At 41.9% G+C, this 26,769-nt stretch overlaps 1 protein-coding gene across 2 annotated transcripts in view; it reads left to right on the top strand.

Annotated features, from left to right (window-relative positions):
- Positions 1-12,446: 12,446 nt before the first annotated feature.
- PROK2 (prokineticin 2) overlaps positions 12,447-26,769 on the top strand; it is a 28,755-nt gene continuing 14,432 nt past the window's right edge. The window contains exons 1-3 of one of the 2 annotated variants that reach the window (XM_049642716.1): positions 12,447-13,126; positions 16,519-16,644; positions 25,367-25,429. In XM_049642716.1, the coding sequence (XP_049498673.1) occupies positions 13,031-13,126; positions 16,519-16,644; positions 25,367-25,429 (285 nt within the window). In that variant the 5' untranslated portion in view covers positions 12,447-13,030. The remainder of the gene's footprint in view (positions 13,127-16,518; positions 16,645-25,366; positions 25,430-26,769) is intronic. The other variant, XM_049642717.1, reaches the window with a different exon arrangement.

The raw sequence follows: 26,769 nt of genomic DNA, 5'->3' as shown, positions 1-26,769 counted from the left end.
TCCACGTTTATTTAGGGAGCTGTATGTAGTCAGCAGAACTACAAAGCACAAACTTAGGAAGTAGTTAGCAAACGAAAAATCAGGATACGTATTTGGGGAAGCACTCCAAGGACTTCAGGAGCACTGGCAGTGTTCAGATGTTGAAGCTGGCTGTTGGCCACACAGGCACTTAATTTGTTATTATTTTTTAATTATTATTATTTGTTAATTATTTTTAATTTTAAAAAATTATTATTTTTTATTTTAAATTATTTTTATTATTATTTTGTATACTTCTATGTATACATTATGTATTTCTATTTTTCTGAGGTTAGGAAGCTTGCACAAAATCGCAGGACTTATAAATGGGGTAATATTAGTACTTTATCTCACAGGGTTGTAAGGATTAAATGAGGCAAAGCATGTAAGGCTTTAACATCATGCCTCACACACGGCATGTGCTCAGTAGATGTTAGATGCTGTTCTAATAATAACTGTTTGGGGATGTTGGGAGGAGTATAGAAGATAATGCATATTAAACACTTAGCACTACTTGCTACATCTAGTAAGAGATTACTTTAATGTTTGCTATTATCATTTTTATCATAATGGGTTAATACGTTTCTCTGACCAACACATCTTCCATAGAAGCAGATCACCCATGGTATTTGTGGGCTGAGTATTTTTCTCCTACCATTCAGGTTATACAAGACGTTTTGTACAAAAACGATACGAGTAGAGATACGGGGACATCTTTAGTGTTTCTTCCCAGCCTTACATTTGACGAATCTTTGCAGCAGCGTAGAAGAATTTTGATTTGTACCTGTACTGTACCATAGAGTAGTCACTAGCTACCTGTGGCTATTGAAATTTAAATTTCATTGAAAAATGTATTCCTCAGTTGGACAAGCCACATTTCAAGTGCTCTACAGGTATATGAGGCTCATTGTACTGTTGTGGACTGGGCAGATATGGAATATATCTATCATTGTGGAAAGTTCTGTAGGACTGCATTGTGCTGTTCGGGGAGTGACTGAAACCAGAACTGGAAAAGCATAAAATCCTCCATTTTTGTTGCTTGGAAACATTGTACTTTTGGGTGGAAGGTTTTCTGGCTGTGTCACAGAAGGAGTCACAGGTGACCTCTCACCTTGACCCAGTGACAATAGTCCAATGTCTCCCTGACCTGTCTGCACCTCCAGAGAAGGAGCAGGGCACTTAGGATAACCAGGCCTCCTCAGTTTGGGTTGTGAAATCAGAATGCCAATCTCTTGTTTTAAAATGAAAACCTTCATTGCCCAAGGACTGGCACTCAGGCCCTCTGGTTCCCAGAGCCTCTCCCAGCTGTGGTGAGAAGCAGAGAGCTGGAGTGCTCCAGAGTCAGAGCAAGGGCATTGGTTTGTGTGGTCTGAGTGTGCTTTTCCCCAAGTTCAAGGGAGACCTGCCTGCCACTGGAGCTGGACAGGTACCTTCTCAGGCCAGAAGACTTTGGGCCTGATAATGGTCAGCTTTGCTGACTTTGTATTGAGAGACTCCCCATTTTTCTTTGTCTTCTTCCTTCCATCCGTCCTTCCTTCCTTCCTTCCTTCCTCCCTCCCTCCCTCCCTCCCTCCCTCCCTCTCTCCCTCCCTTCTTCCCTTCCATCTCTCCTTCTTCACTCCTTCCTTCCTTCCTTCCTTTTTTTTCTTTTCTTTTCTCCTCTTTTCTCTTCCCTTTCTCTCTCTTTCTCTCTTTCTTTCTTTCTTTCTTTCTTTCTTTCTTTCTTTCTTTCTTTCTTCCTTTTTTTAACTATTTTGAACTAATCTTATACTCACAAGAGATAGCAAAAATGATTTAGAGAGTTCCTGAGTACCTCCACCCAGCTGCCCCCAACATAGCATCGTACATGACCAGAACGCATTGTCAGGACCAGGACACTGACATTGGCACAGTACCCTTTTCCTTTGATAATAGCAGATGTTTCATTGGGTCCTTTCATTATATCAGGTACATTGTCTTTTAATTCTCCTAACAACCCTGTACTGCAGGTATTACTATTTTTAGTTCCATGTTATTGAGAAAAGAACTGACACTCTAAGAGCTTAAGTGTCTCCCCCAAGGCTGGTCAGGCTGTCAATGGCAGCACTGAGACTGGACCCCCTCAGATCTAACCTCAGAGCAGCACTCTCCAAGTACAATTGGGGTAAAAAGATTAACAAGCAGGCCTCAAGACCAGACATGCCACAGTAGAAGGAAGGGAAAGCAGTTGTGACCACAGGTCCCAAATTCTGCCAACATGTGGTCAAACCCCAAGTTTGCTCAAACTTTCAGTAAATTTATTGTGATGTTTAGGAAAGGTAATTAATAGCATTCGAAATATATACTGCAGATGATTTGTACTTTCATACTCTTTGCTTCAAGAGCTCCTCATTTGATATCATGGCTCATAATTGGGGCAAACATTTGGTAATCAAAAAATACCCCCCAGAGGCCTAATATTGGGGGAAACAAAAAATATATAAATAGACTTACTTTGAAGGAAGATAATGCTATAAAAGAACATACAGTGATAACAGCTACCATTTTTCCAACGCTTATATGTCAGGCACTGTGGTAAGTAAGCCCTTTAGAATATGTTAACTTCCTTTATTTCTTACTCCAGATTTCCGTGAACTGGAAAATGTGTTTATAATGGCGTTGGAGATGGGTACCCATACCTGAAAGAGGTGCACGTATAGTCAAAAAAACACGATCTCATCATCATCACCATCATATACTAGGTACCAAAGTATGCCATATAGTCTGCTAGACGCTGTCCATGATCTCATTTAATACTTTCAGTCCTTTTGTTTTTGCCCACCTGTCATTTCCTACCTGTCACGTAGGTATGAGGCTATTGATAGTTTACATATATTGAGCTCTTATGATGATGCAGTTGATGGATCATATTTATTCATTATTTCATTTGGTTCCCATAACAGCCCTTTGAGGCTGGAGCCATCATTATCTCCATTTTACTGGATGAGCCCCTAAGCCCTGACCCAGATCCAGATTTGTCTCTAAGTAATTGGGGGTGCACTCCAAATGCTCTCAGATTTTTTGGAATGTATTTATTTAAGTGAAAGTTAGTGAATATATAGTATTGGTTTCAGGAGTAGAACCCAATGCTTCATCACTTACATATAACACCCAGTGCTCATCCAACAAGTGTCCTCCTAAATGCCCATCACTCCTCTAGCCCATTTCCCCACCTACCCCCCTCCAGCAACTCTCCGTTCGTTCTTGGTATTTAAGACACTCTTATGGTTTCCCTCCCTCTCTGGTTTTTATCTTATTTTTCCTTCCCTCCCCCGGGTTCATCTGTTGTGTTTGTTAAATTCTACATATGAATGAAATCATATATCTGTCTTTCCCTGACTGACTTATGTCACTTAGCAAAATACACTCCAGTTCCATCCACATTGTTACAAATGGCAAGATTTCATTCTTTTTGATCGCCAAGTAGTATTCCATTGTATAGATATACTACATCTTTTTATTTTTAATGTTTATTTTTGAGAGACAGAGAGAGACAGAGCGTGAGCAGAGGAGGGGCAGAGAGAGAGAGAGGGAGACACAGAATCCTAAGCAGGCTTCAGGCTCTGAGCTGTCAGCACAGAGCCCAACACAGGGCCTGAACTCACAAACTGCGAGATCATGACCTGAGCCAAAGTCGGACACTTAACCGACTGAGCCACCCAGGCGCCCCAATTATACCGGAATTTAAAATAAAAGGAAAAAAAAGAAAAGAAAATCACTTTAGGACTTTGAACATGGTCGTGGTGAGACTTTTAGCCTGGAAAGAACTGTCTGGTACCAGCGTGTGGTGTAGAGTGGTTCTCATGGGGCTTTTCTCAACAGTGCCTACAGACCCAGTTTGTCTCTAGTTGATAAAATTGCCTGTGCTCTCTCTTCACAGCTACCCCTGCCCCATCTGCATATGAAAACACCAGAAATGACAGGCAGTCAGGAAGAATTTTATCTGATGGTGTGCTTACCAAAACTTGGATGTTCCGCTGAGGGGGGAAAAAGTTTGAAATCTACTATTTTACACAAACTGAATGTCTAAGAGATCAATTTACAAATCAGACTAGCAATTAATTAATTTAAATATTACTGAATAATTGGAAGCAGCTTGTGCTGGGATAAGATTTGTGGTTTTTCATCAGCTTTAAGGAAGACAATGAGCACCTCTGTCAAGGTGGGGTTCTGGGGCCCCACCGGCTCTACAAGGAAAACACTTTGAAGCACCCCAGTAAACCCATCTCCTGACCTCACTCACTCTCCTCCACCTGCAGCTATTATGATGGGGGTCTATTAAACAGACAAACACAGGAGGAAGTGGAGGGGAGAATGTGTAATAAGATCATAAAAGCACAATTACTATGGATCATTGGCTAGGGCTTGGAAATACTTTCATTATGGTGAATTGCATCTATCAGCTCACAGACATTTTAGAAGTAAACAAATGAGTTAGCAGTTTACTGCTTAGGATTCTCCAAGTGAGGGTTTATCCCACCAAAGGTAATTTCCCAACAATATTGGGGGAAACAAAAATATACCTTGGAGGCTCTACCTCCAAGCCTATGCTACCCTGTCTGCTAATTCACGGACCAAATGTTGATAATATGTAACGTATACATTTAACAAACCCAAACTGCCCAATCATGTGAAGGACAGATGACACCAGTGGATAGATACGCAGGATGCTTTAACATCGAATGCACACTTTGATGGTCTCTCACTCTAGGGACAGTGGAACCAGTGACTGTAAGGACTCAATATATAGGGCAAGAATCTCCACAAAGTAGTCTCCTTTTTTTGGAAGATGTGTTTATAACTGTTTTCTGGATGGGTCCCCATACCTCAAAGAGGTGCATGTATAGTTGGACAATTTTTGAGTCAGGAAGTAAGAGAACTCTTTCTCCTCCTTCCTATAAGATGAAATCTTTTCGATTCTCAGTTTCCTCAGCTGAAAAGCAAGCTAGATGGATCTGAGTGTCTCAATATTCCTTGTATTTGATGGATGAGTTCGCCTAAGACTCATTCCATCTTCAAGGCCCTTATTCTAAATTTAGTGGGGGTTTTGTTACGGCTCGTATGTGGTCATGATGGGAGATTTAGACTTGTCTAAAATTTTATCCCTGATACATGCAAGATGTGCTCTATTACCAAATGTTTTGGAAATGCTGGGTTGCACCAAGTTGGGCTGGTTTCTTTTTTGAAGGACTTCTCAGGGCCTATGATGTATTGATAGAAATGATGACTTCTCTTCCTGCCTAAAAAAAGCAAGCAGGATGCTTTTGACAGGGTACTTACCTTATGAGCAGAGGCACCAATCTGGTCTTAGAACTCTGACAAACGAACCTGCAGAGCAGAAATGTTGATCACCTGTTTCCTTGACAAAAAGAAAAAAGAAAAAAAGACGTCTTCTGACCCTTCCCTGTTGTTTAGGGAATCCCTCTGGAAAAAAGTCTCAAACAAAAAATCTAGACTTGCACCGGATCTGACATTTTGTTCTTGAGTTTGATCTCTTGAGTTGAAAGAGAGAGACAAAAAAAGGAAGGCTTTGAGATAAGTTTGAGGAAAATTCACACCATAGTGGTAATTTCTTGCTTCTGGTTATTGGCTACCTAAATTTTGTATGGCACTGTTTACGTAAACCATATAAATAGGAGGCAAAGCTATAATATTGAAGTATTTGGCATCGGACTGACTGGGTTGAACCCCCCACTCTACTACTTAGAAATGGTTGTGATTCTGTGCAATATTGTCCATCTCTGTGCATCACACTTTTCTCATCTGTAAAATGGGAATTGTGATAGTAGCTACCCCAGAGAATAACTGGAGGTCTTATAGAAAATGTGTTGAAATTTATTAGCACTACCGTGTGCAAAGCATAGAAATAGCCATCCTTGGGGCGCCTGGGTGGCGCAGTCGGTTAAGCGTCCGACTTCAGCCAGGTCACGATCTCGCGGTCCGTGAGTTCGAGCCCCGCGTCAGGCTCTGGGCTGATGGCTCGGAGCCTGGAGCCTGTTTCTGATTCTGTGTCTCCCTCTCTCTCTGCCCCTCCCCCGTTCATGCTCTGTCTCTCTCTGTCCCAAAAATAAATAAAAAAAAAAAAAATTTAAAAAAAAAAAAAAAAAAAGAAATAGCCATCCTTTACATTTGGAAATGGAGGCTCTGTTAACTGGTTTGTGCCTTAAATTCCTATGCCCAGATGCCTTATTATTCCAAGGCCTTTCCCTTAGTAGAAAAATAAATCTCCAAATATGGGGGAGAAGAACAAATTGCTAAGTGAAATTTACTTGCATGGATAGCTAATAAATGTTGATAGAGGTAATTAACTCGCCCTTGTTTTTATCTTAAAACTCTTTACTATATGTGCTTTCTTTTTTTCTCTGTGGAAAGTTACTGAATATACTACAGATTTGCATAACAATCTCTTCTTTTTAATGAAGTACATGATATATAAACCTTAGCCTTCAGGCCCATGTTCAGTGCTAGCAATGAATATTAAATACATTCAGCATTTTAATGAACAAAACCTAAATCTTTTAGAAACATCTATTCATCCCGACCCCTCATATTATTTCAAATGAATTTTATACTAATTGTTTTAAGAAAACTCTTTCTCCTCGATTATACTTCAACTATTTAAAAATAGGTAAACTTTATTGTACATTATCACTTGAATAGACTAAATAATTTTAGTGCCTCCACAGACAATTGGCTTTCAAATTGAAGCAGGGTGATTTATTTTTAAAAATAAAGAGAAATCATCAGCATTGAAATAGATTAAAATAGATGTCTTATTTAGAACTTTAAAAGCAATTCATTTTTTCATATGTCACATTTAAAGCCTGGTTATTATTTTTAAAAAATATTTCGGACTATAATATGGGTTTGTTAACAAGAAAAGCCACTGTGTAATAGTACAGTGATGAAAGATGGAGAGTAAGAAAACAAGCAGAATATCTATTTTACTTTTTTTAGACCATCTAAATGAAAATCATTTACTAAGACACATGGGACCCAGCTATGAAGTTAATAGGTCCACCTATTATGTTATAATAATCAGAAGTCATAGGAAGAAGACACACAAGAAAGTATGTCCTCTAGCAAGCTGGAATCACTTTAAAAACCAGAGCTCCATATACATGGGTAATAAAAGCTTTCTTGATTTATTTGGTTGAGAAAATATTTTAGTCTTCCAGTTCAAGGTGTCAGACCAAACAAATTTATTGCCCTTCTGCCTCCAGTTCTACCAGGAAATATTGATTGACCACCTACTATGTAACAAGCAATTGAAGTAAAAGTACATATAACATGATGAACATGCCAGGGGTCCATCGAAGAACCAGTGTTGGGGGCAACTTCCCAAATTTGGGAAGCAGATGGGTTAAACTGATAAACCAGAGGGAACATCTGAAGTACAGTCCATACTAGGCTCAGGAAAATTTCATGGTAACAAATTTGCCCTGAGGACCAGTAGAAAAACTTGTGATTCCTCTTCTTTATTATCTAAAGCAAGAGTCAATGAGCTTTTTATACAAACTTTCTATAAAAGGCCAGGTCATAAATGTTTTTAGCTTTGCAGGCCATACAATCTGTCTCTGAAAAATACCCGACTCTGGGACTCCTGGGTGGCTCAGTCGGTTAAGCATCCAATTCTTGGTTTCGGCTCAGGTCATGACCTCACAGTTCGTGGATTCAAGCCCAGCACTATCAGTGCAGAGCCTGCTTCAGATCTTCTGTCTCTCTCTGTCTGTCTCTCCATCCTTGTGTGCTCCCTCTCTAAGATAAATAAGCATTAAAAAAAATACTCCACTCTGCTGTTGTAGTGTAAAAGCAATGATAGACAGGACATAAACAAGTGTGGCTGTGTTCTAATAAAACTTTATTTACAAAAACAGGCACTAGGTCACACTTTGCCCACGCCTGATCTAATTTTTTTTTTTTTTTTTACCATTGTGGCTATAGTATGTGATATAGACAAATAAAAAAGTTTAAAGGAAACTGGCCAGAATTTTATCCCCAGCCCAGCCTCTTCTCTGCACCCCAGGCCTGTCTGTGACTGCCTCTCCCACACCCAGGTAAATTTCCTGCATCCCCAACATCACTGCTATTGAGACAAGGTGAATCCTAGGGATAAATCTTGGTATTTTCTTCACTCTTTATCTTAACCAACAGTAAACTCTACCTGTTTCACTTCTAAAGTGAATCAATTCACTTCTGTCCCTCTTTACTGCCAATGATGGTAGCAGAAGCCCCCTGGACCACTACAGTAGCCCGTCATCAGATCCGTCCTCATTGACCGTATCCCACCTGCAACCTCTTCTCCACATTCCCAGTAATTTGTTCAGCACATATTTGCTGAGTACCTGCTGTGTGCCAGTTACTCTTCCAGGCACTGGAGGCAAATCGGTAAGCAAAAGATATTTAAAAAAATTCTTGATCTCATAGAGCTTGTATTCTGGGCTATGTGTAGGGTACGTGGGACAGAGCAATAAACATAAAAGTCAGTAATAGAGGATGCTTTTTCCAATCCCCAGCACAAGCTGATTCCCCTGCCTGGAATGTTCAGCCCCCTCTGCTCCTGCTGTCCCCATTCTTCATGTCACTTAAATCCGGCTCAAGCTTCAGATCTCGGCTTATGCTTCGTTACTTTAAGAAACCTTTAGGTCTTCCCACATGCTGTGTCCGAGTGCACGACATTGGTTTCCTATAATTATATAATTGTATGATTGTTTGATTCATGTCCTTCTCACTAGACTGCAAGCTCTCAGAGGGCTGGATTCATATCTGTCTTGGTCATCATTGTACTTCCGGTTCCTCCCACATTATCTGACATATAGTAAGTATTTAGTAAATGTCTGGTGATTGAATGAATTATGGTTTATTACCCACCCAAAAGAAAATACCAACTTACACATTTATTCTTTTTCAGAGTCTTGGTATAATTCTAGCATAAGGAATACTGAACTCAAAAACAAAAACACAAAATGAATAATACAACGTTATCATTTATAATCATTCAAAGTTCAATATGCTCATTCAGGAATCCAAGCCATGGTTGATCCCTTTCCTGTAAAATACGGCCTTGCTCACCAGATTTCTGGTTCCCCTCAGATTTACTTTGTCCATCCCTTTGAAGACAGACTAAATTATGTGATTTTCTTTGGCCATTAAAACGTGGGCAAAAGTGAGAGACATCAAGTCAAGGCAGATGCATTTGAAAACTGGTGTGCAACCCTCCAGTTCCATCCACCTGGGTTAGTTTCCTGTGGCTGCCATAAGAATTTATCACAATTGAGTGGCTTCAAATGACAGAGATGTATTCTGTCACAGTTCAGGAGACTAAGAGTCAAAAATTAAGGTGTGGATGAAGCCATGCTTCTTCTGAAGGCTCTGAGGAAGAATCTTTGACTCTTCTGTGTTCTGATGGTTGCTGGCAATCCATGGCGTTCCTTGCCTTGTAGATACATGACTCCAGTCTCTGCCCTAGTCTTCACATGACCATCTCCCCGTGTGTTTCTTCCACGTCTCTGTGTCAAGGTCTCCTTCTCCTTTCTCTTACAAAAATACCAATTATTAGATTTGGGGCCCACCCTGGTCCAGGCTGACCTCATCTTAAATGATTATAACTGCAAAGCCCCTACTTACAAACAAGGTCACACTGACAGGTATGGAAGTTTAGAACTTGAACATAGCTTTCGGCAGGGACACAAGTGAACCCATTCTACCTGTGAAGCACACGTTGAGATGGAGCCTTCATCAGCCTGGGTCCCAGGGTTATTGCCGGGAGACAGGTTTGTGTCTCCCAGTTCACCTCAGTTCAGTCCCATGTCTCCTAGGTAGACCGGTGATCTGAATCACCTGCACCAGGACAAGTATTTATCCCTAATAGCTGTTTGATGACTCCATTTCCCTGATTCATGCAAATTAAATGTGTCTAGGCTGTATACCATTTTCTTGTCTGTTCTTCCATAGAATATATTCCTGTTGATCATTAGTTTTTTGTATCTGCCATTTGCTTATCATTGTGCCATGTGCCAAGAGGAACATGTGGGAAATTAGACACAAAGAGCCCAGTTATAAGGAGTATATGATCTAATCTGGTGGGTGAAACAGAAAAAACTATCAGTGTTGGCTGAAATTATCAGACACTAAATAATATGACTTAATAAGAGGTAATGCTAATAGGGCTCATAGTCTGTTCTAGGTACTGTAGTAAGCACTTTACAGGTATTATAGCCTTTCAACCCCATGGAGGCTATACCACATTGGGTTGGTGTTTTCTATTTTATGGGTGAGGAAACAAGCTTATAAAGTCTTTTTTTTTTAATGTTTATTTATTTTGAGAGAGAGAGAGAGAACATGCACACACACAAGTAGGGGAGGGGAAGACAGAGAGAGAGAGAGAGAAAATCCCAAGCAGGCTCCGCACTGTCAGCACAGAGCCAGACACAGGGCTCAAACTCACGAACTGTGAGATCATGACCCAAGCCAAAATCAGGAGACTGACACTTAACTGATCTGACACTTAACTGACTGAGCTATCCAGGCACCCCACAAGCTTAGAAAGTCTTAAGCCGCTTGCCCAATGGTCATTCAGGATTCCATTCCAGGTTGGTCTGATTCACAAATTTGAAATCCCATGGCCTTTCCTGTACTGCCTCTTCAATTCAGCTCAACCTTGATAGCCTGCTACTAGATGGTGGTCTCCACTCTGATCTACACAAAGTTTGGTTGTCCGTATGCAGTTATCCTCGGACTGCACTTATCATGTGGCAATATCAACAGGTTGTAGTAATAAATAGAATAGTTAAGCCACTCTTCAATTTCTATCTCAGCATTCTTAAGTCGGCCTTTCCACCTAACTGGTTTTTATGAACTAATCCAAACTCAACCTTTCATCTTTCCTCTTATAAGATGAAACTTTCAGACTTAAATTCTCTAAGCTGAGATGCAAAGATTTGTCGTATCAGGGGACTTCATGTCTCCTTTAAAGCATTAAAAGCAATGAAAAAAAAAAAACATAATCAAAAGAAACAACATGAAAACAAACCAACCCTATTTTTAAGTGTTTCCGATCTTGTTTCAAAACAGCCTAATGAGGACTGTTTTCCAAACAGCCATATATGAAGCCATCCACTTTTGAAATCTGATTTTCCTGTGTAGACATATCCTGTTTTCTGTGCTTGGAGAAGCAGGGAATACCCAAGCTGGCATTCAATAGTAGCAAAAATGAAATAGACCATTTTTAAAAAATTGTAGGAATGTTAAAATCCATGTTGACTGGTTTTTACATTTACCTGGCAGCATTCCCATGCTAGCGTTGGCATGGAGACTGGAAAAGGAAACTTTCCACCAATCTGTCACTTGCTACTGTTTCCACTTACTTTACTGTGAGTCCAATTTTTACAATTTTTTCAAAGTTAAAAAAGTTTTATTCTTTTTTTCTTTTCTGTTCCAGGACGCTTCTCAAACGTAACCACGGGTAAAAAAGAAAGCTTTTAAAACTCAAAGATTTGGTTTTCCAAATATTCAGCTGTTTAACATTCAGATAATTGCCATCCTTTTTTTTTTTTTTTCCACATTTAGTCTGAATGCTTTGGCATGGGGAACCCCACAGTCTGAAAGTAACTTTGTCCCAACTCTCCTCACTGCATTTATTAAAGAGGCTGAAAGAAGCATCTGCTTTTCAACAGTTTCTGGTCCTTAAGGGACCAGGGAAAGCCAGAGGTTCTAACATTCAGAAACAAAGTTGGGCTTCCCAAAATTTTGATGTAAGCAATGTTGGCAGTGGCCACAGCTGGGTCTTCTTGAAGTTGTTTTCACTGAAGGAAAACAGGCTGGAGATCCTTGGAACTAGGGTCAGAGACAGAGGGCAAATCTGCCACTCATCCTGCCATGGGTAGTCTAGAACCCGGTAGGCCCTCCACTCATATTTACACGAATGAACAAATCACAGTGGTGCTGTGTGGCATCTTCCAAGACCGAGGGGTGATTTTCCTGGGCTGGAAAGTAAAAGAGAGAGCTGCCTACCTACAGTTCAAGGGGCCTCAGGCTGGCACCCGAAGCCAGGCGTTCTCATTTCCCTTTGGCATCATCCTGAACTGCTCAGCCTGAAGCTGGCGCAATGTTAAAGAAAGGAGGAAATGCATGCGAGGAAAATCAGAGAGGAGAGGGTCGGGAACAGATGTGAACATAAAGGGAAAGCATTAGAAATGAAAGAAAGAAATTGGACTCCCACAGCTGGAAGGACAAACCCCACAGTGTCGTCAGGGATGTGGGATTAGGGGTGATTTTGCTCGCCCTTTGTTCTTTTTTCCTGTCTTCCACGTTTCCTGGCTTATTTGTTTGATGTGTGCCTTTTCTGTTCGGTTATTGGACCATGAGGCCAGACCCCAGTGGCAGTACCTGGCATGCAGCAGGCGCTCTGTGAAGACCTGCAGAACAAATGAAAGGGTTCCGAGGCTCCTGTCCCTCCCCTCCCCGCTCCCCCGGGTGTCCAAGCGCCTGACACGTAGTAGGCGCTCCCTAAACATCTGCTCAGCAAATGAGCTGCAAGTTTTAGGCGTCGAGCACGTGGAGCTTTGGAAACCAGGACATTGAACGAGCGTGCCTCAGACCACAAAGCGGCTCGGGCGCGTGTGAGAGGCGGCGGCGGGCTGGAGGCGAGGCGCGGGCCGGGAGCCGGGCGCCCCGCGGGGGGTCCTGCCTGCGTGGCGCCCGGGGCGGGGGCTCGGGGAGTCGCGCGCCGGCACGTGCTCGTCCCGGGGCCGCCGGGCCGGGGTGGGCGCGCGTGTGCGCGTGGGGCGTGGGGTGTGTGCCCGCGCCGTGCCCCCCGCGCGTGCTGCCGGGCGGGCGCCGGCGTGAGTCACGGCGGGGCTCGCCTTTATAACGGCCCGCAGGCTCGCGCCAGCCGCCCGCCAGCCCGCCCGCCCGCCGCTCCGCGCTCCAGCGAGCGCGCCCCGGCCCCGCGCCCCGCAACGGCCCCCAACCGCCGCGCAGTCCCGAGGGCGCCATGAGGGGCCCGCGCTGCGCCCCGCTGCTGCTCCTGCTGCTCCTGCCGCCGCTGCTGCTCACGCCCCCCGCCGGGGACGCCGCCGTCATCACTGGGGTAAGAGGCCCCGGACGCACCTGTCCGCCCGGGATGCGCGCCCGCGCTGCGCCCGGGGGTGGGGGGTGGGTCAGGAGGGGAGCGGCACGGGGAGGGTCGCCCCGGGCAGGGACACCTGCCCCGGTGGCCCTTTGGCGCGCTGGGAGAGGTGCGCTGCTCCAAAAGCGGCAGACGGTCCGGGACATTGGGTGCGCCTTGGAAGAAAAAGTGAGCGAAGTGTTACCCACCTCCTTTATCACCACCTTCTCCCGCTTGTTTCCGTCCGATCTCCTTACAAGCTCTCTCCTCGAGTTTGGTCGGTTTTTCTGTTAAGCTGAAAGAAGTTTGATTTCAGAGTCTTCTCTAGTACTTCTTTGAGAAGTTCCAGCCTCGAACCTTACAATTTGCGAGGCCCTTTCTGAAATGCAAAGGGGCAAGACGAATATCCCCCAATCCTGAGACTTGTCCTATGGTCAAGGAATTTGCTACTCTGGCTTCCTCCGCAGAAACCCTTAGAAATAACTTGGTCCGAGGCCATGTGTGCGCTTTGAAAAGCAATGGGGGCACCTCCTTATTTTTCCAGGGCTTCCCCCCCCCCCCCCCCAGCGTCTTGAGGTTTTCCTTGTAAAAGTTCTCCATTTCCAGTTCCTGATAAAGCGCCTCCAGTGCCCCGGCATAATTATGGAGTAGGTTGCAATGTAGGTGTTAGTTTCAGCTTTGAGAAGTTGTCCTCATCATTTTTGGAAGTAGGAGCTGATTCAGTTTTCTCTCCTGCTCCTACCAACAGTTTTCTCTGGGTGGACCCGAAGGATGAGTTTACAGTACAAAATTTAAAAATCTTGTCTATTTTAACATTAACGATGCAAAACCGCTACCATTTCCTGGTTGTTCACCTGCTTTACTCTTTTTTTTTTTTTTAAAGTCTTAAATTAACACCTCCATGAAATTACTTCAATTATCTAAGTGCACATCATGGGATTTCAATAAACCTTTTATGTTTGAACAGATGATGCGTAATGAAATATTTAAATTTGAGGGAAATGTCATTGTATTGAGAAAATAAAGCTCCACTCTCCCAAGTTAGTTAATAGGGTTTATAGCATCTTGAAAGACCTTGCACAGTAACAGTATTTGGTTATATCCAATACGTACTATAAGCATTGTGGTATTTATTAAAATAGAGGTTTTTACAAAATGTATTTGAATAGCTTTGTCAGTGTGGTTGGAAAAAAAAGTTTTTACAGGTCTTTTTAATATATGAGTTGGAACATGATTGGGGTTTTTTTCCCCTCTTCCCCTGCTGGCTCATTTTAAATTTCTCCCTAATCCTCTGAGCCCAGAATTCCTCTGCAATATAAGTATCTTTTTGTTCCATTCACAGGACAACACTATTTGAATAGATCTGCAATGGGTTAAGGATGCGGGGCATTAGGCAACAGCTGTCTAATTAAAAATACATAAACCTATGCAATTCTTTGTAAATATTTCCAAGAACTGAAGTTTTTTGTTACAAAAATGAAATTTTATCACATTGAATGTTTATCTGTTAGAGAGGTTTAGCGTGGACTTACATGTACTGTTTTTGTTGTTGTTTTACCTCAGTGATTTTTTAAAAAATTTTCTCTAAGCGACATGGCAATAAAGAAATGTAGTTATGTCTTCGTGACAGGAACCATCTGGAGCCAAATGAAAAACTTAGTAACTTCTCGTCCTCAGGATGTTAAACATCCAAGTGATTGATTGAATTTTTAAAAGATTTTGGCTGGCTTTTGATTGTCGTATAAAAAAGGGTTAGTGGGGCTTCAGAATTCTGGGTCTTGGGCATCTGTTGATATAAAATACTGCCTGAAACCTCCACCTGAAATATTTACCTTTTTTTTTTTGTAATATATGTCGTTCATTTGAAATTGATTTATATTCCACATAGATTTGTTAAGAACGTATTGGAAAAGATCACGTACTGAACCTCTCATTTACGGAATGTAAAGGCCACATGTACGTGATTTCTGGCAAATGCATAAAAATTGGAAAATAGAAACGTTTGGATGTTTTCATATAAATGTCCTAACACTCGGAAGTGAAAACTGTAGTTTTTGATCAGATAGTTGCCTTAAATAGAATGAGAAAAAAATTCTCATGAGGGAAATAAACCAACCCTGGAGCTAGATGGTTCGTAGTTTTTAAAGAAAAATAATAAACAAGGGTGTGCTCATATATTTATGTTTTGAGAACTTGGGACTGGCCCCAAAACATTGAAGAAAAAGAACTTTGGAGGAGTGCGTTAGTTGTTTCCAGTAAATGTAAAAATTTGAATTTCTGTCTAAATTGTAGACTTTTTAGTTTCTTACACATACAGTACAGTATGCTTTACCTTAGCTCTAGCAAAACAGAGTATTGCACACCACTCAAACTAAGCTTCCTATTTTTTGTTGGTTCTAGGAAGGAACAATTGTCCTTTAGATCTACTTTCATGCAAATAAATTTAGACTGCATTATTTATTTCCATTTAGAGAGAGTATGAAAATTTCTCCATAGTTGATTCTTTAATTACTTGTATTTACAATTTTTATATTGGGAACAGATGGCCTGAGTAATCATTGTTGATAAGTGTATCTGTCGTTTGCATTTCTAAATCGGATAAATCTTAAAGAATAGTTCCACTGATTTTTAATGTACACATATGTATATCCTAAGCCAATAATTTCCTTTTTGTAGGTTACTTACCCCCAAAAAAGCATAACAGAAGACAGAAGTCTTGGTTTGTCCATTCCCAACCCATGAAATTTCTTTCTTTAAAGAGGAAATGGTGAAAATCAAGTCAGTGGTGTGAGAAACATCAAGTCTCATGAACCAAAATGCAAATATTTGAAAGGGAGAATGAGCACTTTTAAAATTTACATCAGTGCCTTTATGGGTCTGGAGCATTTCATGCCAGATTTAGAGACCACTTAAATCCCTTTTTAAAATTGGGCCCAACATATTCTGCAGTTAATAGTCATAAAATCTTTTGATTCCATTTATGTAGTTCCTAATGGCCATGTATGGTATAAGACTAATGTAGCCTCGTTTTTCAAGTTCAAAGCCAATTCAGCCACAAAATCCTAGAAAAGAGAGGTGATTTTCTGTGTGCGTTTTTTAACACACATAACATTTTCTATGTGTATTGATTTAAGATTTTCATAATGTGTGGACCATTATGTAGGCCATTGTTTTTAAACTAGGAAAATCTCTTCTGATCAGATTTTATTCTAAATATGTTCAAGAAAATGAAGATTACAGTTATTTTTTATGCGTGAGTATTAAAATCCTAGTGGTTGGATATTTAAAGAGCCCTTTTTACTGCTAATTTTGGATTTCCTTAGCCTGAGTCTTCCCTGCTATCTGTATTTATCTGTCTGTCTGTTACTTTTCAGGCCTGCGACAAGGACCCCCAGTGTGGTGGAGGCATGTGCTGTGCTGTTAGTATCTGGGTTAAGAGCATAAGGATTTGCACACCTATGGGCAAAGTGGGAGACAGCTGCCATCCGCTGACTCGTAAAGTTAGTATATATACCCAGGTGTTCAGTGGTTCCCTTACGTTGTGGTAACTCAACTCCCGGCAAGGCCTGTATGGCATGAAACCCAGGGTAATGTGCTTGAAATCACAAGTGAGAGAAGGTGACGATGGGAAACCACGTCCTCTCCCCTCTCTCCTTCCATTATAACCAGCTGTGTCCTCTACCGTCCTCACCCTGTGAATCATTTTCATACCATGGCTTTCATGACCTTAGAAACATGTCATAAAAATAACTTCAAAACCATGAATTTGCCTAAAAATTATTTAGGACAATATAAATACAAATATCAGACGTACTGATAAGGCAGAGGTAAATAACTTTGTGTTTTGTCTCTTACTGAAAACCATCAATGATACAGTTACCTTGTATCTTAATTTAAAAATCCTCTATTTTCCTTCAGTCTACGCAGTACACAGTTCATAATCCTAGAGGTTAATGGCGTTTAATTTTCCAGTTTATTCTTTTATCTCAAGTATAAATATCCTAATGACCTCAACAACACTTTTGGACAGTTTTAGCAGTTAGTGGTATGACCATATGAAGGCAGGGTTGGATGGTGCTTTAGAGGTTGTGTTGTAGACTGTCCCGTCCGCAGGGGTCTGTCAGTTATGTTACTTCAGGAAAGGGTGGGTAGGAGACAGGAGGGAGCAGAAAAGTCTGTGGAGCCTGGAGAGTCTCAGCCCTTCCCTATCAAAACTTTGAAAATGATGGGATCTCGGCAGGCTTCCCCAGCAATACCAGGTGACAGTGACTTGCTCCCCTAGTGCCACCTCCTGGTTTTACCCAGCAGCAAAGTGAAGTCCAGAGCATCAAAAGGCGTTTCCCAGGCCAGGTGGCTTGTTGGGAGGCAGAGCTCAGTCTTTCTGCAGCATTCTCTCTCCGTGTTGTATACTCCTGTTTTAAAATAGATGGGGTGACCAGGCGCCTGGATGGCTCAGTCCATTCAGCTGACTTCGACTCAGGCCATGATCTCACGGTTTATGAGCTCAAGCCCTGCATCAGGCTCTGTGCTGACAGTTCAGAGCCTGGACCCTGCTTCAGATTCTGTGTCTCCCTCTCTGTCTGCCCCTCCCCTGCTTGTGCTCTGTCCCTCTCTGTCTCTCTCTCAAAAATAAATAAAACGTTAAAAAAATTTTTAAAAATTGTTTTAATGTTTTATTTATTTTTGAGACAGAGAGAGACAGAGCATGAACGGGGGAGGGTTAGAGAGAGGGAGACACAGAATCTGAAACAGGCTCCAGGCTCTGAGAGGTCAGCACAGAGCCCGACACGGGGCTTGAACTCACGGACCGCGAGATCATGACCTGAGCCGAAGTCGGCCGCCCAACTGACTGAGCCACCCAGGTGCCCCGAAACAATTTTTTTTAATAGATGGAGTGTTTTTGAAGCAAACTCGACCCCGCCTTCTACATGTAGTTTGGGGTTGAAAGCTGTAGTAAGGCCCACCATCTTCCTCATATGCTACAGTTGTAGATAACAGTTACTATTTTGACTTTCTCGGAGTAAAGGTAATGCAGTAAACTGGATTGTTTTAGTTCTGTGAGCTGTAATAGGGACTCCACTTGTTTGGGTCTCTCTGAAGGCTGTTTGGCTTTCCTGTGGTTTCCTTGAGAAATACTTCCTGTTCCGCGTAGACCATCCCTCCTGTGGTTTTACAGTCATTTTAAAGTATGACATGCACCTTTTATTCTTGGCCGCTGTAAGACAGGAAAGGTTGTAAGCCGTTAGTTGTCTGTCTCAATGCCAAACTCCCTGCGGGGAAGTGACACCAACCCAGTCACCCTTGGCATTGATGTCTCGTTTTTCATCACCCTTATCAAGGGCAAGTCCATGTTTGTACATGTGAGTCATCTGAGCCATTGAAAAGTCTACTCTTAACCTTTTCTTTTAAGAATGACATTTTCCCACAGTGTTAGCATAACCTTACGCTCCCTGCATACTAGAGTCACGTGGCCTGCTTGCTAAAACAAGGAGAAAGTGACACATTCTACTCAACTGCTGTTTGTAATCATAGCAATTCCAGTTGCCACCTGTTGAAGGCTGTGACGTATCCCACACTCTGTACTAAATGTCATATATGCGTTTTTTTTTAATTTAATACAAGATGTGCCTATGAAGCACATTTGTTTCTGTCCTGCGCTGCATACAACCACCTGCAGCCTCAGAGGAGACTCAGTAACTGGGTAAGGTCACAAGGTGATAGGTTGCAGAGAGACACCGGGCTCCATTTCTGTCTGACGCTCCAGCCAGTGTTTTTGTGGTGTGAATCACCATACTCTTCTGCCTCCACAAAAGCGGTTTCGTTGGAACGCTTTGTACTCCAGTTAACCAAGACTGGTTTGTGTGGGACGAGAGATAATGGTGTCCGCATGGGAATTTGTCACATCCTATGTAGTTTTGATGAGCTTCCCAAATCTGAGGTCATTTTAAAAAAGAGAACCAAATAGTGTTTCCCTGGGTTTCTAGATAACTTCCAGTTCAGGTCTCGTGCAAGGTCATTTCTGAGAGTAAACAAAATCATTCTTCTCCCATAAACCCAGGTACATCTCTGCACTTTGTTTTTACCATAGTTTTAATAATGAAGTCTTTAATGACAAATTATGGTTTTCATATTAGAATTAAGTGATAAAAGAACTGAAGGATTAAAAAAAAAAAAGGTGTTTTTTTTTTTTTTTTGTCAGATCTTAACTTTTCCCCTATTCAGATGCCCACCTGAAAAGTTTTTCTAGAACTCAGTGTTACAACTTTTCATCCTGGATACTTTCCTGTCTTGAAAATACGTTTTCATCGGTTATTTCAATGGCCTATTTTTAGAGTAGGTCCAGGAGTTATTATTTGTTCTGGGCGGAATTAACTTATCCTGGTAAAAATCTAGTTATTTCCAGATTATCTCTCCACTATATTGTATTCAAAACAACTTGAGGAAAAAAATGTTTGTAAATGTTTCCTGGTGAATGTAATATATAGAATTCAACTTCAGACTACAGTTTAATAGCTCATCAGTAAATGGTAAAAATGTAGACACTGCATAGAAAATTGTATTTTAATATGACGTGTTCAGTACTTTCTTCTTCTTTTTTTGTGGGGGGGGGGTTGTTTGTTTTGTTTTGTTTTGTTTTTAAAGAAGGGTCACAGGGATCAGTGTTTTTAAAACACCAGACTGTGAGTAAGTGCAGACTGCTCCTGTTTAAATTTTAAACTTTCCATTCTGGCTTGACTTAGTCATTAGCCACAAATGTGTGTTTATTTTGATAAAGTGAATAATATTTGATGAATAAAATTACAAACTACAGGTAGGAATTGATAGTCACTGGATTCAGTTTACTGTTTTATTTCAGATGCATTAACTAACTTGTGGACTTTATAGTGACTGCTAGGCTATAATCTTATAATTGTGCAGTTTTTAAGTTTACATTTGATAATTCAAAAGTAGAATAAAAGATCATCCTCCCTAAGAAGAACAGAGTGTATGTTTTCCAAATACATATTTGGTCAAATGAAAGTTTTAACATGTATTCATTTTTAACAATTTTCTAACAATTAAGGATGAATTGCTGAATCGTATGTCTGCAAGGAGTATTTTACTGTTTAAAAAGAAAAACATTATTTTAATATTTTTATTAATACCAACACTTTTCACAGTTGGCAAAGATTAGCCATTTCTATCCTGTTCTGATTACTGCTTGGCTTTGGAAGTTTATCATTCTGTGATTAATACTTTTATTTTTATAATGTGTGATTTATTATTTTTTCTTTTTTAAACATTTTTTTAACATTTATTTATTTTTGAGACAGAGAGAGAGCATGAACAGGGGAGGGTCAGAGAAAGAGGGAGACACAGAATCTGAAACAGGCTCCAGGCTCTGAGCTGTCAGCACAGAGCCCGATGCGGGGCTCGAACCCACGGTCCGCGAGATCACAACCTGAGCAGAAGTCGGACGCTTAACCGACTGAGCCACCCAGGCGTCCCTATTTTTTCATTTTAAACAACTGTGTTTCCTCCAAAAAGTTGTTTCTGCTCTGTTTTGTATATTTAACACTTTTTTGTACCAGTTTTGTTTTTTGTTTTCTGGGTTTTACATATATATATATGTGTGTATATACACGTATATACACACGTATATATACACGTATATACACACGTATATATACATACACACACACACACACACACACACACACACATATATATATATATATATATATATATATGGCATGACACTTCAATAATTGACCAATATATTTTCTTTTTCTGAAAAAACATTTTTTTTTTCCAGTTAAAACCTGGGACATTTTTGTGTTTTTTTTTAAGGGAAGATTTTAAAAATTATTAGCTGTTTCTATTTTAAAATGATAAATTTAGAATTACAATGATAAAACATTGTAATTATAATTTCAGGATAGAGAGTACTTCTTAAAACAATATTAACTAAAATATAACTTATGTAAGTATAGAACTGAGTGGAAGATGGGTAGAAGAAAGCTTAGTACATTAATTTCCTCATGTTTCCTATCACAGGTGTCAGAAGCCACTATTTACATTTTCTCCCTCAGGGCAGCATCACGGCTGTGCATACAAGTTCATTGTCAGAAAGACTCAGAGGACATAAATATACTTTAGTCTGTATACTGATAGATATACTAAATATAGTGCTGACAGTATGGGCCCCATAGCTCTTTGTTGTGGGGGCCGGCCTGGACCCTATAGGATGTTTTAGCAGCATCCCTGGCTTCCTCCCACTAGAGGTCAGCAGCCTCCTCTCTCAGTTGTGACAACCAGCCGTGTCTCCGGACTATGACAGATGTTCCCCGTGACAGTTTGGGAGATGGAAATTGTTCTGGTTGGGCACCCCTGGCCTCACACTACATTGTACTTAGCCTCACAGGACCAGTGAGGGGACACAGCAGCACCATCGTATTAGGCGCCCAGCAGCTACCCAGGCACATACTTCGTGTGTCCTCCCTACCACACGGGGTACTTGTGGCTGCCACAGGTGAGAGCCACGTGGGCCCCCTAGACCCATCCTTACCACCCTTACTTCTTGCCAGTATTTTACTCCCCTCTAGACCCAGAGGCCCCGGGCATATATGCCAACAGCTTCCCCAACCCACATGAAGTTCCACACAACCCATGAGGCCAACCCCCTCATTCCCTGTTTTCCTTTACTCTTTCAGAGGGCACAGTGCAATTCCATGTGGACCGTCTACTCACAAGAAGATAAATAATTGCATTATTTAGGGTTGTATGAATATATACTTACTCCAAAAAAAAAAAATTGAAGAAACATTTTAAGACTTGACCCAATTCAAATACATTGGCGATCTTCCTAATTATTAAAACTGGAGACTGGGAGTGGCAGAAATTCTGAGATTTCAGGCTTCTATTTTAGGCACTACTATGGCTATTTGAAATTTTGTGAACTATGTACTTTTGTTGACAAAAGTTAATGTACAAAACTGGCTTTATTAAAAACACACGTAACTTTTTTATTGAGATAAAATTGGTATATAAATTATGTAAGTTATGCATACAACATTGTAATTTGAGATCTGTCTGAAGTATAAAGTGATCACCATCCAAAGTCTAGCTACCATCTGCCACTGTTCCATTAACCCCCTTTCCCCATTTTGCCCGCCCCCCCCCCAATTCCTCCCATACTGGACTAGTGCTTTTTATGTGACATGACCACAGTTTTCTTCATGTATGCTTTTTTTTTAAGTTTATTTATTTATTTTGAGAGAGACAGAGCACAAGCAGGGGAGGGGTGGGAAGAGAGAGAGAGGAGCGGGGGAGAGAGAGAGAAAGAAAGAGATTGAGAATCCCAAGCAGGCTCTACCCTGTCAGCACAGAGCCCGACGCGGGGCTCAATCCCATGAGCTGTGAGATCATGACTTGAGCTGAAATAGTCAGACGCTTAACTGACTGAGCCACCCAGGCACCCTCATGTATCCTTCTTTATGTTTCTTTCTTTAGCAAAACTGACTCTGTTGTGAGAGAAATCACAAACAATACATTTGTTTTGTGGCAGTGCTATTATTTTCTCTTTAAAAATGCCACAAATGGATAAGAATCATGCCTTCTGGAAAGTTCTAAAGGTTCTACCTTGGCTATTTCTAGAATTTTCTGTTTGAAATTTTAGTCTATAAGAAACGGATTGAGTTAATTCTAAAATAAGCCATCAAATTTGGACTGAATAGTTAGCTCCTTGGCTATATATATGCCTCTGAATATGCATCTTCTATATACTTTGTAATGTATCTGTGGCTGTTAGATATCTATTAAGTTTGTCACACAGTATATGTAGATCTAGAAATGAACGGGCCTGTTGAGAAAATGTCAAGTATCTAGTAAGTGTATAATATCAGAAATGGAGTTCTTTGTCATTATGAGCTCACAGATGGAAGGGGAGGAGGAAAACCCGCTAAGGGCAGGTGCAGATAAAAAAAAAAAAAAAAAAAAGAAAGAAAAAAATCCTTGGCAGGGGGTGAAACAAAGACAGATATTGAAAGAGGGGAAGTGGACTTGATAAGAATAAGACAAGGGAATCCAGGTATAAAAGGTCCTACAAGACAGTCTGATCATTATGTTAAGATTGCCAGGGCAGATCTGGGCCTAGGCTAATACCATGTTGGTGCCCTCAATAAGAAAAAGAAGAATTCACAATATTTTTGATGTTTTATTTATTTTTGAGAGAGAGCAAGAGAGCGCACAAAGAGCAGGGGCAGAGAGAGGGGGACAGAGGATCCAAAGCAGGCTCTTTGCTGACAGCAGCGAGCCCGATGTGGGGCTCGAACTCACAAACTGTGAGATGATGACCCTAACCGAAGTCGGATGCTCAACCCACTGAGCCACCCAGGTGCCCCCCACAATATTTTTTAAAGACTCACACAGACCTATGACCTTGTGAACACACGGCCAGGGCCCTACCTAAGCCCTGCAGGGAACCACACGAGTGAAGGCCCTCAGCTTCTTTGGCTTCGCAGTAAATCCATCTCTAACTTTGGTGGCATGAGCCCCTTGGGTCCCTGCCTGGTGCCAGGCATTGGTGTGCCGAGTGAGCAGAAGCCACAGGATCTGGGAAGGCCACCCCTCTGCCTTCAGGTGGCACATAGTCTGTGGTGGGGGCTTTGCCAGGAGAGAGGCCTTTAACACATATTTTCTCCAGTGTCTCCTGTGGACCAGGCTAAGTGCCATGTGCTCACAAAGGAGATTTCTTTCTTCACAAAGCTTCAAAGTTGGGGGATGGTGGTATTTGAGAAAAGAGCAAACTCTGGAAGAAAGTGGGACTGGGTCTGTGACATGTCCCCTTTCAGCTAGGTGACTACAGTCAGCCACGTTACTTCAGCTCAAGAGGAAGCCACTTACGGGGTGCCTGGGTGGCTCAGTCGCTTGAGCTTCCGAATTCAGCTCAGGTGATGATTTCATGGTTCATGCGTTCGAGCCCCACTTCGGGTTCGCTGCTGTCAGCACAGAGCCTGCTTCAGGTCCTCTGTCCCCTTCTCTCTCTGCCCCTTTCCTGCTCTCTCTTGCTCTCTCTCTGTCTCAAAAATAAATACACATTGAAAAAAAAGAAGAAGCCACTTGGCTTGTGTCAAAATGAGGCAAAAATCTGGCACACGGGTTTGGTGTGACATTGATGCCCAGTGCCTTATGAAGCCTGGCCATGGCAGGTCCCCACTGTTATTTTCCTTTGCTGCTCTCTTCAGGGTACTGAGAACCCACATGAAAGGCCAGAGAGTGATCATGGTGTCTTGAAGGACAAATCACAAGACTGTAAGCACCATGAGGACACTTACTCATAGCTTAAACTATCTTGCTGGTTACCTGTCTTCCCTCATTAAAAAGTAAGCTCCATGCTCGGCAGAGGCCTTTCGTCTCCTGTCTATCTCTGTATCCGTAGCACCTAGAACGAGGATGGATGTGCTGGTGACCCTCACTGAACTACTGCTGAATGAGTGAATGAAAGAAACACGCTTGGCGTTGTCCTTGTGGAACAGCCGGACGTGTGCATTATAGTTCTCGTTCACTTATTTCGGGTCTTTTTCCTTCGTTATTGCTGCCCGTGTTCGTTTTTCTCAACGCCGGCTCTGTTGGCACATTGGGCCAGATAGTTGTTTGTTGTTGGGAGGCTGTGCTGTGCATTGTAGGCTGTTAAGCCGCATTCTCTGACCTCCACCCACTAGATGTGACTGACACTCCTTCCCCCAAGTTGTGACAAACCAAAGTGTCTCTGGATATTGCCAGATGTGCCCTCTGGGACAGAATCCCCCCCAACTCAGAACCTCTGGCCCATGCCAATGGTTTTAGGTCTGACAAAGTGAAGCGCTCAGAGGCTCAGGGCTAGAATAGATGATGAAGGTCCGGGGTGCTAACTTCTTATGCGGTCCACGTGTGATCGTCTAAGCCAGTCGACCTGCACCCACTTCCTCTGACATGGTCTCCATGCCAACAACTGAGCTAGCCATCTGTGTGCCCTTTGACACACACAGTGACAGAACCATTCTGCGCACAAGTCTGCATGGAGCTGACGGCCGTGGCACCTGCGTGCAGGCACTGTCCTTGCAGCCTTGAAAATGAGGCCCTTGTGAAAAAAAGGCAGAAGGATGTCTCTGCCTGTTCACCCCATGCACACCCTGCCCTCCTATTGCTTCCCTCTCTTCCTTTTGTATTTATTGATCACAGTCATTTCCCTGGCCCTTCCAGAACCATTTTGGAAATGGAAGGCAGGAGAGAAGAAAGAGGAAGAGAAGAAAAAGGAAAAAGGAGGTAAGAAGGACATGAGCATGGTACCAACCCAAAGACAATGTGCAGAATAATCAATCAGTCCTGACTGTTGTTGGACCACCATACAGGTGGGTTTGTCCTATTAGTTCAACCACAAAAGAAGGTTAGAATGGTTCTGTCACTGTCTGCACAGTCTTTCTTTTCTTATGTGCAAAGAAATTATTTAGAAGGCATCTGGAAGATGTATCCGAGATTTCCTCCTCAAGACAGATAATTGGTATGGGGCGGCCTCTTTTGGTGGAATAGAATTAGGAAATCCACTAGAATGATTAGCGGAAAAAGCATCTGAATTGAGAAACAGAAAGGATGCATTTTTGTGCCATGTGTCAACCGAAGAAGGATCCCTGAGGCATGAGTCTCTAAGAGCTTGCCTCTCTCTCATGTTACCCTGGCTGGGAGTAATCTGCCATCCCATTTCATTGATTATCAACTGCCTCCAGGCCTGGGCTGAAAGTTTCTTGCTATAACTTGCAAAGTAGACAGATTCTCAAGAGGGCACGATTCCCAGGGGAGGGAGAATGGATGTCGTCCTTTGCCTCTAGAAAGAATATGTACTTTGAGGTACTCCCGTGCCCCTCAGACAAAGGACCACCATGCCACTTGCCTCTTTAGCCCAGCTTCATTCGTGGCATGGGCAAGACTGAAAAGTACCCACTGGAAGACTCTTGGAATGAATCCGACCTTTCTCTGCTGGCTCTCCCTAGGCCAGGGCTTGGTTTGTTCCATTTCTGTGACTCGAGCTTGCCTCCTTCCCTAATTTCTCTTTTGTTTTTCTCCAACCCACACCCCCCCCCCCAGAATTTTGACCCCTCTGACATCTGTGTGCAAATGTGTGAATTTATGTGTTGATCCTTGTCAGTGACTTCATATTTACTCATTATATCAATGTGAACATGCCCGTAATGTTATGCCCTCCTTAATGAGCTTCATTAGTAGGATGATATACAGACCAAAAAATGAGAAGAAGTGAAAGGCTGTGTAGCTTGGTGGTTAAAAGCTTGGTCTCTCTGGTTCAGGTGGCCAGCCAAGCTTCGAGTTCTCGGTATGTGACCTTGGGCAAGTTACTAATTTCTCTGTGCCTCCGTCTCTCATCTGTAAAATGGGTATAATTAAAGCATTTGTCATCTTCACAGAGTGGTTGTAAGGACGGAAAAGGATAATATATAAAGAGCTGAGCATATTACTTGATGATAGTTCACAATATAACACCAGCTGTTGTTATTCAGAGATTTCTCGAGAATCGTTTTTTGTTATGTGTGTTTGGGTGTTTTTGTGTTTTGTTTTGTTTTTAATGATTCCTGCTCTGACTCAGTTTTTTTCTT

This window comes from Panthera uncia, chromosome A2, assembly GCF_023721935.1.
Source record: "Panthera uncia isolate 11264 chromosome A2, Puncia_PCG_1.0, whole genome shotgun sequence".
NCBI classification, from domain to species: Eukaryota; Metazoa; Chordata; class Mammalia; order Carnivora; family Felidae; genus Panthera; species Panthera uncia.
This window is presented reverse-complemented; position numbering and strand designations above follow the sequence as displayed.